This window comes from Petaurus breviceps, unplaced genomic scaffold (genome assembly GCF_028583685.1).
Source record: "Petaurus breviceps papuanus isolate PSGF00001 unplaced genomic scaffold, PetGlider_PUasm1.0 90845, whole genome shotgun sequence".
Lineage (NCBI taxonomy): Eukaryota > Metazoa > Chordata > Mammalia > Diprotodontia > Petauridae > Petaurus > Petaurus breviceps.
The window spans coordinates 22,485,743-22,502,105 of NW_027187359.1; the positions used below are offsets into that span (position 1 = coordinate 22,485,743).

Here is a 16,363-nt window from a genome sequence, read left to right on the forward strand (position 1 = left end):
AATGGTAATATGGAAAAATATTACCTGCTTGGCGTAACTCATAGTGTTGTACTTTGTAAATCCTAAAATACCAGATAGATATGAATTATTTGTTGTTCAATTGTTCAGTCATGTTCAATTCTTTTTTATTTTTTTTCCAGAGCAGAAAAGGCAAGGTAGTTGAGGTTAAGTGATTTGCCCAAGGTGGTCACACAGCTAGTATGTGTCAAGTGTCTGAGGCCATATTTGAACTCAGGTCCTTCTGACTCCAGGGTCAGTGCTCTATTAACTGTACCGCCTAGCTGCCCCTGTCCCATTCTTTGTGACCTCATGGACCATAGCACACCCATATGGTCCTCAGGGTTTTTTTTTGGCAAAGATACTGGACTGGTTTGATATTCTTCAGTGGATGAAGCCAAACGGAGGTTAAGTGACTTGCCCTGGGTCACACAGCTAGTAAGTTTCTGAGATCAGATTTGATCTTGACTTTTCCTTACTCTGGGCCCAGTACTCTGTCAACTGTACCACCTAAATGCCTAATAATAATATGAACGTGTCCTTTTTTTTCCTTTGAATGATAACGATGATAGCTAGCATTTTCATAGTACTTAAAGATTTGTGAAGTGCTTTATATATACTTCCTTTTTGATTTGCACGATAATCTTGTTTGTCCCCATTTTATATATAAGGAAACGGAGGGTGAGAGGTTAAGAGACTTGCCCAGGTCCATATCTGAGGCAGGATTTGAAACCAGATTTTCCTGACTCCAAGCCCAGCACTATCCACTGCACCACCTAGCTGTGCCTGTCATGTTATAGTTGTGGGTTTTTTTTGACATTTACTTTTATTGAATTTTGTTGTTTCTCTTTTAGTGGACTTAATGGAGATAAAGGAAATCCGCCCAGGGAAAAACTCAAAGGACTTTGAACGTGGGAAAGCCAGTCGCCAGAAAGAAGATTGCTGCTTTACCATATTTTATGGCACCCAGTTTGTCCTCAACACCCTGAGTTTAGCAAGTACATGGACGTTTTTTTTCTTTAACCTTGCTTCCCCTGACCCTACCTTTCATATTTTCTTTTGCTCACCTTCCATGCTGGGAGTTGGGGAGAGAAGTTCTCTAGACAAGTAGATCAGGAAGGCACAGTGTTCTCTCTCATCCTGAAGCAAATAACATAAACACTTAGTAGTTACCGGAAGGAAAGTACTTTAAAATTGTCATTGCTATCATTAGGCCTTGTCATGAAGTAGAAGATGACTTTCCATTTTAGAAGCCAGTGCCAAGGAAGAAACAACTGTAGCATGTTCAACCACCTTGAAAGGCCCCAAATTTGTTCTCAGTGCCTATAGTCAGAGGAACAACCTAGCCAGGTATGGGAGAATGGATGATATCAAGGTCATCTACTGCATCCTGGGCCATCACTGGCTGCCTTGACTTTTTTCTGGCCACTGGACTTTGAGGCCTCTGGAAGACAGAGTGAGGTTCATGCAACTCTGCCTCACTTAAATCCAATTCACATATAAATCAAGACATCACTCTGTGATGTCATTGGTCCTTTCTGAAAATGAAGGACAAATAACAACTGACTAGTTTGGTAATCAGGTAAAGAATTTTTTGGCCAAGGCAGCCCTTGAAATAGATAAAAATACGAGCTAGCTGTCAGTCCTTTGTAACACTTTCTAATTCTTTAGTGACAGAAAAAATCAGAATCGTAGATCTTTAGCTGGTAGAAACCTTGGAAGGAACCTCAGGTACAGAGAGGCACAGAGAGTTTAGTTAAATGACTTGCTGAAGGTACAGAGGATTTAAGTGCTAGAGCTGGGATTTGAACTCAGATCCTGTGATTTAAAAGGTCAGCATTTTCTCTATTGTGCCTCACTACCTCCCTATAAGGCAGGGTCCCAAGGGTGGCAAGAATCACAGATTTTAGATAGTCTACAAACATTATTTTAACTGTTGGTTTTCAAACATGAAATTTTAATCCAATAACACATGAGTTAATATAGTATTGAAAAGCCATGCTATGTCTACATTGACATTGTTGCTAAAAATGCAAAAGAGAAGACAAAGAAGCTCAATAAAGTCATGGCACATGGGTCCCCTTAGTGAAATGAAAAAACGATTTGAATGAGTTGGTTTTGTTGGGGGCCCAAGGTCATGCTTTCCTGGGGCATTTAGTCTTCATGTCTTGTCGTGCCCAAGATGAACACTAGCAAAGAGACCACCCTGAAGATAATTGAAGCTTCTGGGCTGCAGCATCTGTTCCAGAGGATGATGAATGTCAAGAAATTCTACAAAGAGCAAGGGTTCAAAGAGCAAGTCAGCATAAATCTCAGTACTCGTTAACTTGTGTTTGAAAATAGGCACAGTGGATGGGAGAATGGCAAGAAATACATTGGAAAAATATGGTTCAAGATGAAGACATTAAAGTGGACTCCTTTCTCCAATCTGTCTTTTGCAAAGTTACCAGAATGATTTTTCCTAAATCACAGGTTTGATCAAAATCCTTCAGTGTTTCCCTATTGTGTGTAAGGTAAAATGCAGACTCCTCAGTGGTATTTAAGACGCCTACAGTCTGGTGTCAGTTTACTTTTCTGGCCTTAGTTCATGTTACTTCCCTTTGTATGCTCTGTGTTCCAGCTAAACTGGATCCTTCATTATTTCACTATGTGTCTGTGTCACCTCCTTAGGAGATGTCACCAGGGCATCTCCTCTCCCCATGCACTTGTGCAGGCTGTCCCCCATGAATGAATGAATGAAAAGGCATTTATTAAGTGCTTACTATATACAAAGTATTGTTCTAGGCACTGTTAAGATTATAGAATGAAAAACAAGGCATGGAATCCCTTTTCATCTCTGCCCTTCAGATTCCTAATATTCCTTGAAGGCTCAACTCAGATACCACCTTGTCCATGATATTTTTCCTAAGGAACCACCTGACCACTTTGATCTCTCCTCTGCCCCTTAATAGGTACCAAATTAAAAAAAAAAATTTTTTTTCTTGGATCTCTAGGGCAAAAGTGTGAGGTATTATGTGTAAAATAAACTCCCTACTCCTACCATGTAGACTTATCAGTGCACATACTACACATACATACAAGAGAATATAAGCTCTTTGAAGACAGAGGCTTCTTAATTTTTGTCTTTTTACCCCCAGGGCAACTAGGTGGATAGAGTGCCTGTCATCCTGAGTTCAAGTGGCCTCAGACACTTACTAGCCATGTGACTCTGGGCAAGTCACTTTAACCCTGATTCCTTCTATTTCCTCATCTGTTGAATGAGATGGAGAAGAAATGGCAAACCATTCCAGTATCTTTGCCAAGAAAAACCCAAATGGGGTCATGTAGCATCAAACATGACTGAAATGACTTAACAGCAAAAATTCCCAGTGTCTTCCAGGGCTTTTGCACATAGTAGGTTCTTCATAAATGCTTATTAAATTGAATAGAAGCCAGATACTTGTGGATTAATCAGAAATTTCATTCATCCTTTTAAGAAAAAAGTTAGAATGTGTTGAATGTGATGAACACTGTATCATGGAAAAAAATGAAGTCTGTTATATTTGAACCAAATAGAAATTAATAGAGGTTATAGAAGTGTGAGCTCTTTTGGCCTGCATGCAGTCAACTTGTTAGAGTAAGGGTTAAAATAACACCAAATCCAAAGAAAGTGTAGAGATGAGAAGATGGCAGGCACTGTGTGTACTTACAGTGGCTCTAAGCGAATCTAGTTAACTAATTTATTGATTCTGACAAAAGGAAAATGAATAAAAGTGAATCCATTGAATCATATTATGACAATTTCTTGTAACCAATGAAAATAATCACCACAGTGAAGAAGTGAAAAGAGTCCAGAAGCCACATCGGCAGGCAAATAGTAGATCTTTTTGCCAAGGGGAGAGACATGACAAGTAAAGACAACATTGCTTAGAATAGAAACTTATTTGAAAAAACATTACTGAGTACTATAATGGAAAATTGACTTTCAAAACAGAAGAAAAAAGCAGAGTAGAAAATGAACCTGAAGAAAGCTTCTCATGAGATCAAGCTAAACCAGATCATTCCTAGGACAATTTTAGACAACTGTGTAAGGGGGGAAATTAACATTCAATGGAAGAGAACTGTGTGAGCATTTCTTTAATGATCTATTCTTATAACCAGTGAGAGTAGAATCACCACATTTGGGCTCAGTTACCAGATGTACTCTTTGAGGAAAGGAAATGGCAGTCAAGAAAATAAAGTAAGAAAGAACATCTGGGTATGGCTAAATACTTAAAGAAAAGAAAAATCTGTCCTGTGGGTAACATAGTTATAAAGGCCTTCAGGGATTGAATTTCAAGAACTCTTAAAGGGACGATCTAAAAAGAACGGAAAAGATCATGAATGGTGCTATATTACTTTTTACAAAAAAAAAAAATTATTTACTTTTAGTTTACAACATTCAGTTCCACAGTCCCTTGAATTCCAAATTTTCTCCTCCCCTCCCACCCCCCCATGGAGGCATGCATCTGATACAGGATCTCCAAATACCTTCACGTTGAACATTAGTCAGATTGTAAGGAAGGATTCTAATCAACGGAGTGAACAGTGAGAAAGAGGAAACAAAACAAAACAAGAAAAAGAGAGAGAACAAGTAGTTTGCTTCAATCTGCATTCAGACACTGTAGTTCTTTCTCTGGATGTGGATACTTTTTTTTTAAAAAAGGACTTGAGAAGAAATCGGTGGCTAGTGACTCAAATGCCTATTTTCTCATCTGTTGCTGTTCAGTTATTTCAGTGGTGTCCAAATCTTTGTGACCCCATTTGGGGTTTTCTTGGCAGAGATAGTGGAGTGGTTTGCTATTTCCTTCTCTAGCTCATTTTAAGGTGAGGGAACTGGGGCAAGCAGGGTTAAGTGATTTGCCCAGGGTCACACAGCTATGTCGGAGGTCGCATTTGAACTCAGGCCTAGTGCTCTATCCATTGGGCTGCTTAGTTGCTCCTTTCTCATCTCTAAGAAGTCTTTAAATATTGTCCTTGTATGTATCAAGTGTTATCTCTGGTAAAATATGCAAAACATCCCATTCACAATAACTGTAAAATGCACAAATATCTAGGAGTTAGTCACCAAGACAAATTTAAGACTTACATAAATACAATGGCAAAACACTCTTTACAGAAATAAAAGAAGACTTAATTGGAAAAATAATCAACTGCTTGTGAGTGAGTCATGCCAATAAAATAAAAAATAAGGATACTACCTGATTTAATTTATAGATTTTGTGCAGTACAAATGAAATTACCCCATGACTACCCTATAGAACTAGTTAGAATAATAGCAACATTTTGTTTGGAAAAAGAAAAATCCAAAATCTCAAGGGAAATAATGAAAAAAGGGGGAATCAAGGGGAAATAGCACGTCTAGAATTCAAACTATAGCCTAAATTTTTAGCTACCAAGACTGTATGGCATTAGTTAAAGACAAGAAAAATATATCAGTGGAACAAAGAATTGGAAATTATTAAACTGAGTAATTCAGTGTTAAATAAGCCTGATTGTGTAAACTACTTGAGGAAGGATTCCTTTTTCAACGTGATTTGCTAGAAAGAAATGGAAGGATGTTTGGCAAAAATTAGGTTTAGTACAGCATTTTATATCATATACCATGATAACTTTCAAATGGACATTTAATATAAAAGGTCACAAAAACTAGAAGAAAATGTTTGGAGAAACTTCACATTTATGACTAGGAAACAGTTCTTAACCTTATAGAGAAAGAAATCACTGAAGGTGAAATAGAAAATTTCTATAACAAAATTTGAAAAAAAACTTTAGCATGAATAAAATCAATGTAACAAAGATGAGAAGGAAAAATGTCAGTTGGGAAAAAATTTTGTCTCAAATACTTCACATAAAAGTCTGATATGTAAGATAAATAAGTAATTAAAACAAATATATACCCAAGAACCATTCTCTAATAGATGAGTGGTGAAATAGTATGAACAAATAATTCTTTAAAGGAGAATTGGAAACCATTAACAGTCATAGTAAAGACTGCTCAAAATCACTAGTAATAAAAGAAATGCAAAAGAAAAACAGTTCTGATGTTTCACATCACAGCCTTCAAAATGACAGATGGCAAAAGACAGAAACAGACAATGTTGGAGGGGACTAGAGAAAGACATTGTGGGTGAAACAATGAATTTTGGTCTATCTTGAAAAATGATTGAAAATTATGTGGAAAAAGGTGGCTAAACTATTCACACTCTGACTCAGAGATTCCACTGCTAAGCATAGGTCCCAAGAAGGTCAAAGACAGAAACAAAGGTCACATATATACCAAAATATTCATAGCAGCTTATTTTTGGGTGTGTGTGGTTATAGAGAATAGGAAACAAAGTGGGTGTTCATCTACTGCTAAATAAATTGTGGCACATGAATGTAATGGAATATTATTACCTCATGAGAAATAAACATATATGAAGAACTCAGAGAAACATGGGAAGACTTATCTGAACTGATACACAGTGAAGTAGGCTGAATTTAGAAAATAATGTATACAATGATTACAAAAACGTAAAAGAAACCTTATGCAGAATTAGTAAGCAGCAGAATTAAACACAGAGTAAAGCAGTTGTCCTCCTAAGACAATTTGAGAAGACCTCAGGAAAGATGGAATCTTCAGGGACCAGAGGTTCCCCCAGAATGAAGTGTGAACAGGTACCTCCAGACCCACTTTGCAGACTCAACAAACTTAAGCCCTGGGGACAGCTGGGTTGAGAGGCAGCCTCAGCCTTAGAAACTTTCATCTTGAAGACATTGTGGGGGTCTGATGGCTGAATAGGAGAAGATTGAAGGACCTTCCACAGTCGAGGGATGCCAAGCACTGGGCTATGGCTGTAGGGAGAAGGAGCTAGAAAACACCTGGTGAGTGCAGTAGCAGAGGGGCCAGGACCCTGATGGCTATGGGTTCTTGTAGGAGAACAAAGTCCCTAGTTTCACTTCTGGGTCAGAGAGGACAGCTGTAGTTTGCAGCAACTGGGGGGACTGTGGGGAGCAAGATTACTTGTGGAACAGTGTGGTTGGGGTCTTAGCAGTGGCTTAGGAGTGGAGTGGAGGGCCAAGGTTGGACCCAGGAGTAGACCTCAGAAAATAACAGTAAGAAGAACCTGAGGCTTGGGGTAACATTCAACATACCTTGGGACTGCAACTTGATTACACTGATAGTTGCTAAAGACAAAATAAAACTATAAATAAATTTAAAAAATGAGTAAGCAAAGGAGAAAGAACCCAACCATAGAATGTTACTATGGGGATAGAGAAGATCTTGGTTCATATTCAGAGGAAGATAATGGAACTAAAAAAAGTCACCCCTTTTTCAATGAGAAATGTCAAACAATCATGGAAGAACTTAAAAAAGATTTTAAAAATCAATTAAGAGATATTGAGGAAATATTAGGAAAAAAATTAGAGCAATCCAAGAAAAAATCAAGAAAATTATGAAAAGAAAGTCACTACACTGGAAATAGAGAATCAAAAATTTAGGGAAGAACATAATTCCTTGAAAACTAGAATTGGGAAAGGGGAAGCTAATAATGTTCTAAGGCACCAAGAAATCATAAAACATAATAAAAAGAATGAAAAGTTAGAAGAGAATGTGAAACATCTCATTGGAAAAATAACTGATCTGGAGAACAGATTGAGGAGAAAATAATATAAGAATAGGTGGACTATCTGAGAATGACAATTACTAAAAGATTCTTAATACAATATTATAAAAAATTATCAGGGAAAATTACCTGGAAATTTTAGAATAAGAAGGCGAAATAGAAATAGAAAAAAAACCCCACCAATCACCACCTGAAAGAGAGCCCATGAGGAAAACTTATAGGAATATCATAGCCAAGTTTTGAAGCTCCCTTGTTAAGGAGAAAATATTGGAAGCAGCAAGAAAAAAAAAACCTTAAATATCATAGAGTTACAATAAGGATTACAGAAGATGTAGCAGCTATTACATTGAAGGACTCTAGGTCTTAGAATACTATATTCCTACCTAGCAAAGTTAAATAGAATCCTAAATGAAAAAAATGAACATTTAACAAACTCACAGACTTTCAGGTTTCTGTGACAAAAACCACAGAGCTTGAGGGAAAATTCGACATACAACATCCAGGAGATATATAAGGTGAATATTAAAGACCATTTATAAGGGACTCAATAAGGTTAAATTCTTTACTGCATATATGTGAAAATGATTGTCATCATTATTTGGATAGTTTGAAAGAAAGATGTGGACTGAGTTGAGTATGATGGGGTGATTCTAAAAATATACAACTGTAAGGAGATAAAAAGGAGTAATTATTTTTTTTTTTTAAAGGAATTGGGGTTAAGCAACTTGCTCAAGGTTACACGGCCAGTTATTTCTGGGTGTGGTGCTAAGTATCTGAGCCCGGATTCGATGCCCAGGTCATCCCGACACTGGGGCCGATGCTCTTACTTGCTGTGCTACCTGGCCACCCTGAGTAATTATCTTATATAAATGAGGCATAAAAGGAAAAATTGATACAGAAGAAGGTAGTAGGAGGGGAGGGTGTGGTTCTGGAACCTTACTCTAATTGGAAATAGATTAAAGAGGGAACAACATACAACACATATCTAGAAGAGTATAAAAGTCTTAATTTGGAAAGAAAATAAGAGGTTAGGGATGGGGTGAGGTAGGGGAGAATAAGGGAGGGACTCTGAAGGGGTGGGTAGGTTAAGGAATAGAAGGGCAAAGTAGCAGGTAGAAGTAAAACAGAAGAGTCAGGGGCGATAGGTAAATAGGGTGCGAAGGACAGTGAGGAAAAATAGGAAGGAGGAAAATACACGAATAGTTGTAGCTTAGAATGTGAGTGGGCATATTCACCCATAAAATGGAAATGGATAGCAGATTAAAAATTTCAACTCAACAATATATTGTATTCAGGAATCATTATTAAAAATGAGAGATACATACAAAGATAAAATAAAGAATAGGAGTAAAATTTAATATGTAAAAAAAAGAAGCATCTCAGACAAAGTTAAAATAGATTGAATGAAAAGTGAAAAATAGAGAAACAATATTATGTGTCAGCAATATTATTCAGTTTTGTTTTAGACCATTTGAAATACCTAGACAGTATAAAGAACCTGAGTGTATACCTGCCAAAATAGATACAGGAACTATATGAACATAAACACAGAACATTTTATATGCAGATAAATTCAGATCTAAATAATTTAGGTTATATTTATTGTTCATGGGTATGTAAAGCCAGTATAATTTTAAAAACGACAGTTTTACTTAGCTAATCTATTTATTCAATGTCATCATCAATTAAATTACTAAAAAATTCTTTTAGTGAGTTATAAAAGAATAAAGCTCATTTGGAAAAAACAAAGTCAGGAACTTCAAAGAAACCAGGGGACAAAGATGTAAAGGAGGTAGATTCAGCAGTTTCAGACCTTAAACTATATTATAAGGCAAGAACATTGTTGAAGTGAAAAAAGGTTAATTTTGATTATTTCAAATTAAAATTTTCTTGTATAAATAAAACCTACATAGCCAAGAACAGAAGGAATGCAGAAAATTTTGGAAAAAAAACTTTCATAGATAATCTCTCAGATAGGATGTGATTGGGTTGGAATATTGTTGTGATGCAGGAAATAATGAATTTGTTGATTTAGAAAAACATGGAAAGATTTGGACTTAGGAAGGAAGATGCTGTCCACCTGCAGAGAAACAGATGATAGTAGGAAATAAGCATAGCATGGTCTTACATATATGTGTATGAGTATATATGTATGTTTATAGATATCTATGAATATGTATAAATCTCCATGCTTAATTGTAGCCTTCTTGGGGAGGGGAGAGGGTAAAAAAAAGTAAAGTAAAAAATACACAGCAGAGAACACAAAAAAACCTAACAAGGAAGCACCCCAACCCCCCCCCCCCCCCCCCCCAAAAAAAAACCGCTCAAGTTTTGAAAACAATGTATGGTATTTGTTAGATAGGTTTTCTTGAAATGGAAATTTATTGTCTTATATTGAATCTTCTCTTATGTTCTATTGTGTACATGGCAGTTTTTTTTCTTTTTTTCATTTTGTATTTAAATCCAAAATGAAAAAAAATTACCAAAAATAAACAAAATATTGGAAACAAAGTAAATGCTCACTGATTGGGGAAGAGCTAACCAAAATTATGGTACATGAATGTAAGGGAATATTACTGTGCTGTATGTGATGAATGTGTTGAATATAGAGAAATGTGGAATAATTTAAATAAAATGATGCAGAGTGAAGTAAGCAGAGCCAAGAAAACAGTATCCAGTAACATAATTGGATAGTGCTACCAAAAAAAAAACCAATCAAGAGTAAATGCTGCAAAATTACAAAGAACAAGGATGATTTCAAAGAAGAGATATGATAAGATATCCCCACCTCACTCCTTGGTGGAGGTGTGAGAGGTCCATGAGTATGGAACATTGTATAGACTTGCAGAATTTTTTTTAATGTATTGATCAACTATGCTGATTTTTCTTTTCTTTTTCTTTAAGAATAGTATTTGTTATATGGGATGCCTCTCTGGGAGGTAAGAGGGGGAGGGGTACTGAGAAAACTTTGGTAATATAAAAAAAGATATAAATAAAATTTTATTTAGAAATGGCCTCCAACATGCTGGGTAGATCCTGTACAGAGGATTTTATGTGAGGACATGGACAAGAATTACACAGAAGGAGGAGGCTTGGATAGATTATGATCTTTATTGGTGGAAGAAGTACCCAAAATGGTAGAATCAGGGTTCTGTCAAAGTGTTCAAGTATTGAAGTATTGCTGTTACTGGTGCTAAGAATTGTAAAGCATCTATAGTAATGACACATTTAACTGTGAGTCAGAACTCTAGCAACTTTGAGCCTGTGAACTACAGTTGACTTTAGGAGAAAATGAAAAAGACCTCTCTGGGGCAAGGAAAGCAGCTGTCACAAAGCACATAGAAGGCACTAACCCTAGTATACTTATCTAGAGTTTTAACTTTTTTGTTGTTGTTGTGTTGATGCCTTTTAATTTTTATATATTTATTTCTGAATATACTCCCTGACATCCATCACTTAATGAGCCTTCTCTTTAAGCAAAGATTAAAAAGCAAAAAGCACTTAAGTAATACTGCCCATCATGTTGACTGTATCTGATAGTACTCTTCCATGCATTGTCACATACCCACAATTCTTCCTTTCCCTGGCCCCCTTTCTCCTCTAATAAAGGAGGGAAGTGCATTTAAAAAATTTCTTCACAAATTTCTTCTTGCAAGTGGCAAGTGTGGTTGTTTTACTTACGTAACATTCAGTTTTGTTTTATTATTCTTTGCTTTTATATTGTTTCATTGGTTCCTGTAATTCTTTCCATGTTTCTTTGAATTCCTCATTTTTGTAATTTCTTGTGGCACAGTATATACACTGTTACATTCATAGACCGCAATAACTCTTCCTTAACCATAAGATTATAGATGTAGATTTGGAAGAGACTTTAGAGGTCATTGAGACCAACACCCCCATTTTAGAGTTAAAGAAACTGAGGCCCAGAGTGGTGCCAAGGTCACATAAGTAAGAAGTGGTAGATACAGGTGATAAAGAGCCCATGACTCCGAGTTAAGTGTTCTTTCTACCAGATAAAGTTGTTTCAGTTGATGTGTCCTTACTTTGTTTCCAGTTATTTGCTGTTATGAAAAGGAACATTTTGGGACTTTTGTTTTCTGCCTTTGACTTCCTTGGGTGATATGCCTAGCTGGGAGATCTCTGGATCAAAGGGTAGCCACATTATCCTCACTTTTTTTGGCATTTGATTTCAAAGTGAGGGAAAATAAGGTACAGATTAGAAGCAGGGAGGATATATTAATAGCACAGAAGAACTAAAGACATACTCTGAATAAATATGGGCTCATAGATACCATTTACCCACTATAGCATTAACACGACATTCCAGGAAACTGCTTAGTAAATCTTAAAGGACTATTGAAATGTGAGTCATTAATGGGAAATATTAAATTTTATAGCCAGCTCCTCCCCACTCTCTACTCAGGTTGTGAAATCTTGCTGCCCGTTTATAGCTGTCCTTTTGGAATGAGCTCTCCTCTGAAGGATCATTTTACCCAACATTGTATTCTCCTGTCACTCGTTTAATAGAAGGACTTTTAACACACAAAGTGTTAAAATTTTTAAAAAGACCTTTGGATGCTTAAGGGCAGCTTTGAGATATCTGGGAAACTCAGATATGTGAAGCAGCCTCTTTCCCAGAGTAAAATATATTTAGATTTGATACTGGCTTGTGTTATTGATCTTTGGAATAAGTAGTATCTGACATATTAATGAATAACTATGTAAATTAGCTCTTCGCTCTCCTTCTATTGCACTAATACTTAGCTGAATAATAGCAGAAAGATCCTGGATACAACGAAATCAGTCTTAGTTCCATCTCTGCTATTGACTGACTATATGACTCTGGATAAGTCACATGCCCTCCCTGATCCTCAGTTTATGCATTTGTAAAATGTAGCTAGGTGGTGCAGTGTATAGAGTGCTGAGCCTGGAGTCAGGAAAACTTATCTTCCTGAGTTAAATCTGACCTCAGCTGTGTGATTCTGGGCAAGTCACTCCATCCTGTTTGCCTCAGTTTCCTCATCTGTAAAATGACCTAGAGAAGAAATGCCAAAACACTCCAGTATCCCTGCCAAGAAAACCCCTAATGGAGTCATGAAGACTGAACAACAACACAAAATGAGGATTGGACAGAATGATCCCTAAGGACTTTCCCAATACTGACATTTAGACTGACAAACTTGGTGCTGCCTCACTTCTAATGACTGAACCATTTTTGTCTTAGTAATTCAAAATATCTCTGATTTAGTGGGTGTGTATATTCCTTCCACTGATATAAATTAATTGTAGTAGAATGGTATATTAATAGTGTCATGAGTTTCTATGGTGCTAAAATTCATCACTTACTCACCAACCCCAGTTTTCCAGTGTTTAGCTTCTCTCCTCTCTTTGGATTGTTACTTAAAACATTTCCAGGAGAAAAAAGACCTTATTTACCTAAGAGTGCAGTTATCTGTCTTTACTTTTGGTTGGTGAGATGCTAGAGACTTGATAGCCCTTAAGAGAAAAGAGGTAAATGGGATTCTCACTGCTCTGAGCTTTGGTTCCTGAGAAACCATTATGGGGGATGAGTATGCAACCTTTCTCAGCCTCTGTTTCTTCCTGTGTGAAATGAGGATAATAATAAATTATGCTCTTATCTTCTTGGTTTGTTGAGAGCTAGTGATATTTTCTTGGATGATTTCCTGGTGCCATATTATGCCAGTTCTACAACAGAAGCCAGAGTAAACAGGAGAAGGTAGTTTGGTGGAGACGGGGATGGGGGACACTTTCTTAGACTTGACTGAGGTCACATAGTAGTCTGTGGCAGAGCATGGATGAGAACCCAAGTTTCCTGACTCCAGATTCACTGCCTTTTCCAACAATGGAATTTGGCTCACTTTCGTGCCATATGCTGAATCTCTAGCCCTTTACTGCATGCTTTTATGGGATGGGGCAGCATGGTTTGAAATATAAAATATGAAATTTGGGGACTTAAGAAGATCCTTTTTGCTTAGATTTGTTAGGAAACAGGGCCAAAGATCCAAGAGCAGAAGCACCTGAACACGGTCACCCTTTAGGCATTCTGTGTAACAGATCCTCTCTTTGTCTTTTCAGCGGATTCCAAGGAAGATGCTACTAAATGGCTTTGTGGCTTGACAATTTTGCACCAAGAAGCCCAGAGTGCTTCAACACCAGCTATTATTGAGAGGTACTTCGTCTTTTCCTTTCCTTTTTCTTCCACTTGTTTTGGGATGTTTGGGGAAGCTGTCATGTAGAGGGAGATTAAAACCACCTACTTGAATCTAGAGGGGACATTTAATAATGACTGCTCTCTAATCATATACAAAAATTGTATTTTATCCCTAGTCTGTTGTGCTCAGTTTGCTTCTTTGTGGATCCAGACCCTTGATTTCATTGGTAAAAGGAACTCCAAAAGAGGAAACTGTTTATCCGTGTAGAACAGTGTCCACCCTGTAACTTAGACTCTTAGAAAGTCATCTCTAAGAAACTGAAGACTTAAGTCAGTCACACAGCTAGTATTTGTCAAGGGCAAGACTTGAATCCATATCTTCCTGAGTCCAAGGATAGCTCTCTCTGCCTTGCATCAAATGGCCTCACATATTGTGATCAGTAATCATTAAAACTGGGAGAGAACAAAACACTTGAATAATAAAAAATAAAAAAAAAGGATTAGTCTAAGGGTTGAAATGACAGCATTGACCAGTAAGGAATCAAGTCTCCTTGGTCCTGAAGGTGAGATTCTCCATGATGTCATTTTGTAGGGGCTGATAAAGACCTGGGTCTTTCAGTCTCTAAACTTTTTTTGTGTGGGTGTGAAGATAAAAAAAAAAAGTTAATCTGAAGCATTTAAATTTATAGCATCTTCTGATCAGCTTTTTGATTAACTTTGTCAGAGTGATTCATAGAAGCCAGAGTGGGAAGGGACCTCAAAAGTCACCTGGTTCAATCTTCTAACCTATAGGATCTCATTCAGGTTCCCATCCCATTACTCTTTGAATGCCTCTAGGAATGAAGAGCTTACTCTTTTGTGAGGCAGCCTCTTCTGTTCTTGGTCAGCAGTAATTGTTAGCAAATGCCTCCTTAGTTTGAGCCACAATGTATCTCCCTCTACCTTCCAAACATTTCTTCCAGGTGTTCCCTCTGGAGCTACACAGAATGTCTTCTGTCTTCCATGAGAATCTGTCAGTTATTTAAAGTCAGTTACAGATTTCTCTCTAAGCCTTCTCTTCTCCATGCTAAACATCCTCAGCAACTTTAACCAATCCTCATAGGGCCTGTTCTCCTGTCCTTACCCTCTTCTGGTCAGATTCCTCTGGACATACTGTCTATAATGTCTTTCCTAAAGCATGTCTCCCAGAACTGAACGTGAAGACTCCAGTTAGGGTTTGACCAGGGCAGAGGACAACAGGCCTATCATTTTCTTCATTCCAGATGCTAAGCATCTCTTAAGAGAGCCCCAAACTGTGAAAGGGTGTTTGTAGCTAGAAGGTCAGTAGAAAGGTCCCTGATCTGGGAGTGACAGAATTAGCTTCCTGTTCTAACATGAGTGTAGGTGAGTTTTGCTATTTTCCTAATTTTTTGTGTCTCTTTTTTTCTTCTAGCTGGCTAAGAAAGCAAATTTATTCTGTAGATCAAACTCGGAGAAATAGGTAAGAATGTTTTACAGTTTATTTTCTGATTCATTGGAATTCAAATTCTCATTCCATGTATTAAAGAATAAAAATTTATCTTACGGAGAGGAAAATATTAGGTAGTTCTAGGCATGCATCATCACCAGCCATGGAAAGAGCCTTAGGATGTTTACTGTTTCTTAAGACTCTTTATCACTGGTATTTTTCTTTAAGATTTCATGGGGGTCGGGGCGGCCAGGTAGCACAGCGAGTAAGAGCACCGGCTCCAGTGTTGAGAAGACCTGGAGATCGAATCCCGGGCTCAGACACTTAGCATCCACCCAGAAACATGTGGCCGTGTAACCTTGAGCAAGTTACTTAACCCCAATTGCTTAGGGGTGGCCAGGTGGCTCAGCAAGTAAGAGCACCGGCTCCAGTGTTGGGATGACCTGGATCAAATCCAGGCTCAGATACTCAGCACCACACCCAGAAATAACTGGCCTTGTAACCTTGAGCAAGTTACTTAACCCCGATTGCTTAAAAAAAAAAAAAAAGATTTCATGGGGGCTTGGAAATTCCTCTGAGTCCTTGAAGGTGCTGCCAGGGGAAAATAAGATCTCTTAGGTTTTACTGAGCTGGACAAATCCAAACTTTAGATACAGGCTTGGTATTGGTCATTTTATCTGTCTAGGCTCTCCTAACATTGAAAGGTCTGTTAAGTTCTAGCCAAATCTAGCTCTCTTTCAAACCACCTCAAGAACAATAAAAATTCTGCTAAATAATGCAGGATATAAGCAAACAGAAGAGATGAAGGAAAGGAAAATTTAATAAGATAACCCTCATTAAAAAATACAACCCAAGTCAGCTCAGGAAGACTGCTCATCAAATGATTAATCACCATCGAATTTTTTGGTTATAACATTAGTTGTCTACCAAGATCTTTAGGGCTTGTTGTCTTTGTCAGTAGGAGTCTCCATGCCAATTAAGTAGTAGATATTTAAAAATATCACAATTAAAGAATAGAGTGGCAAGAATATTAGCTCTAGATTCAAATCTTTTTTTTTTTTTAAAGCAATTGGGGTTAAGTAACTTGCTCAAGGTTACACGGCCAGTTATTTCTGGGTG

General features: G+C 37.3%; 1 protein-coding gene across 2 annotated transcripts in view; it reads left to right on the forward strand.

Moving 5' to 3' along the window:
- Positions 1-16,363, forward strand: part of PLCG2 (phospholipase C gamma 2) — a 164,432-nt gene that overhangs the window by 56,275 nt on the left and 91,794 nt on the right. For both annotated transcript variants that reach the window (XM_069072238.1, XM_069072239.1), the window contains 3 exons: positions 852-995; positions 13,722-13,815; positions 15,230-15,277. In XM_069072238.1, coding sequence (XP_068928339.1) covers positions 852-995; positions 13,722-13,815; positions 15,230-15,277 — 286 coding nt within the window. The remainder of the gene's footprint in view (positions 1-851; positions 996-13,721; positions 13,816-15,229; positions 15,278-16,363) is intronic.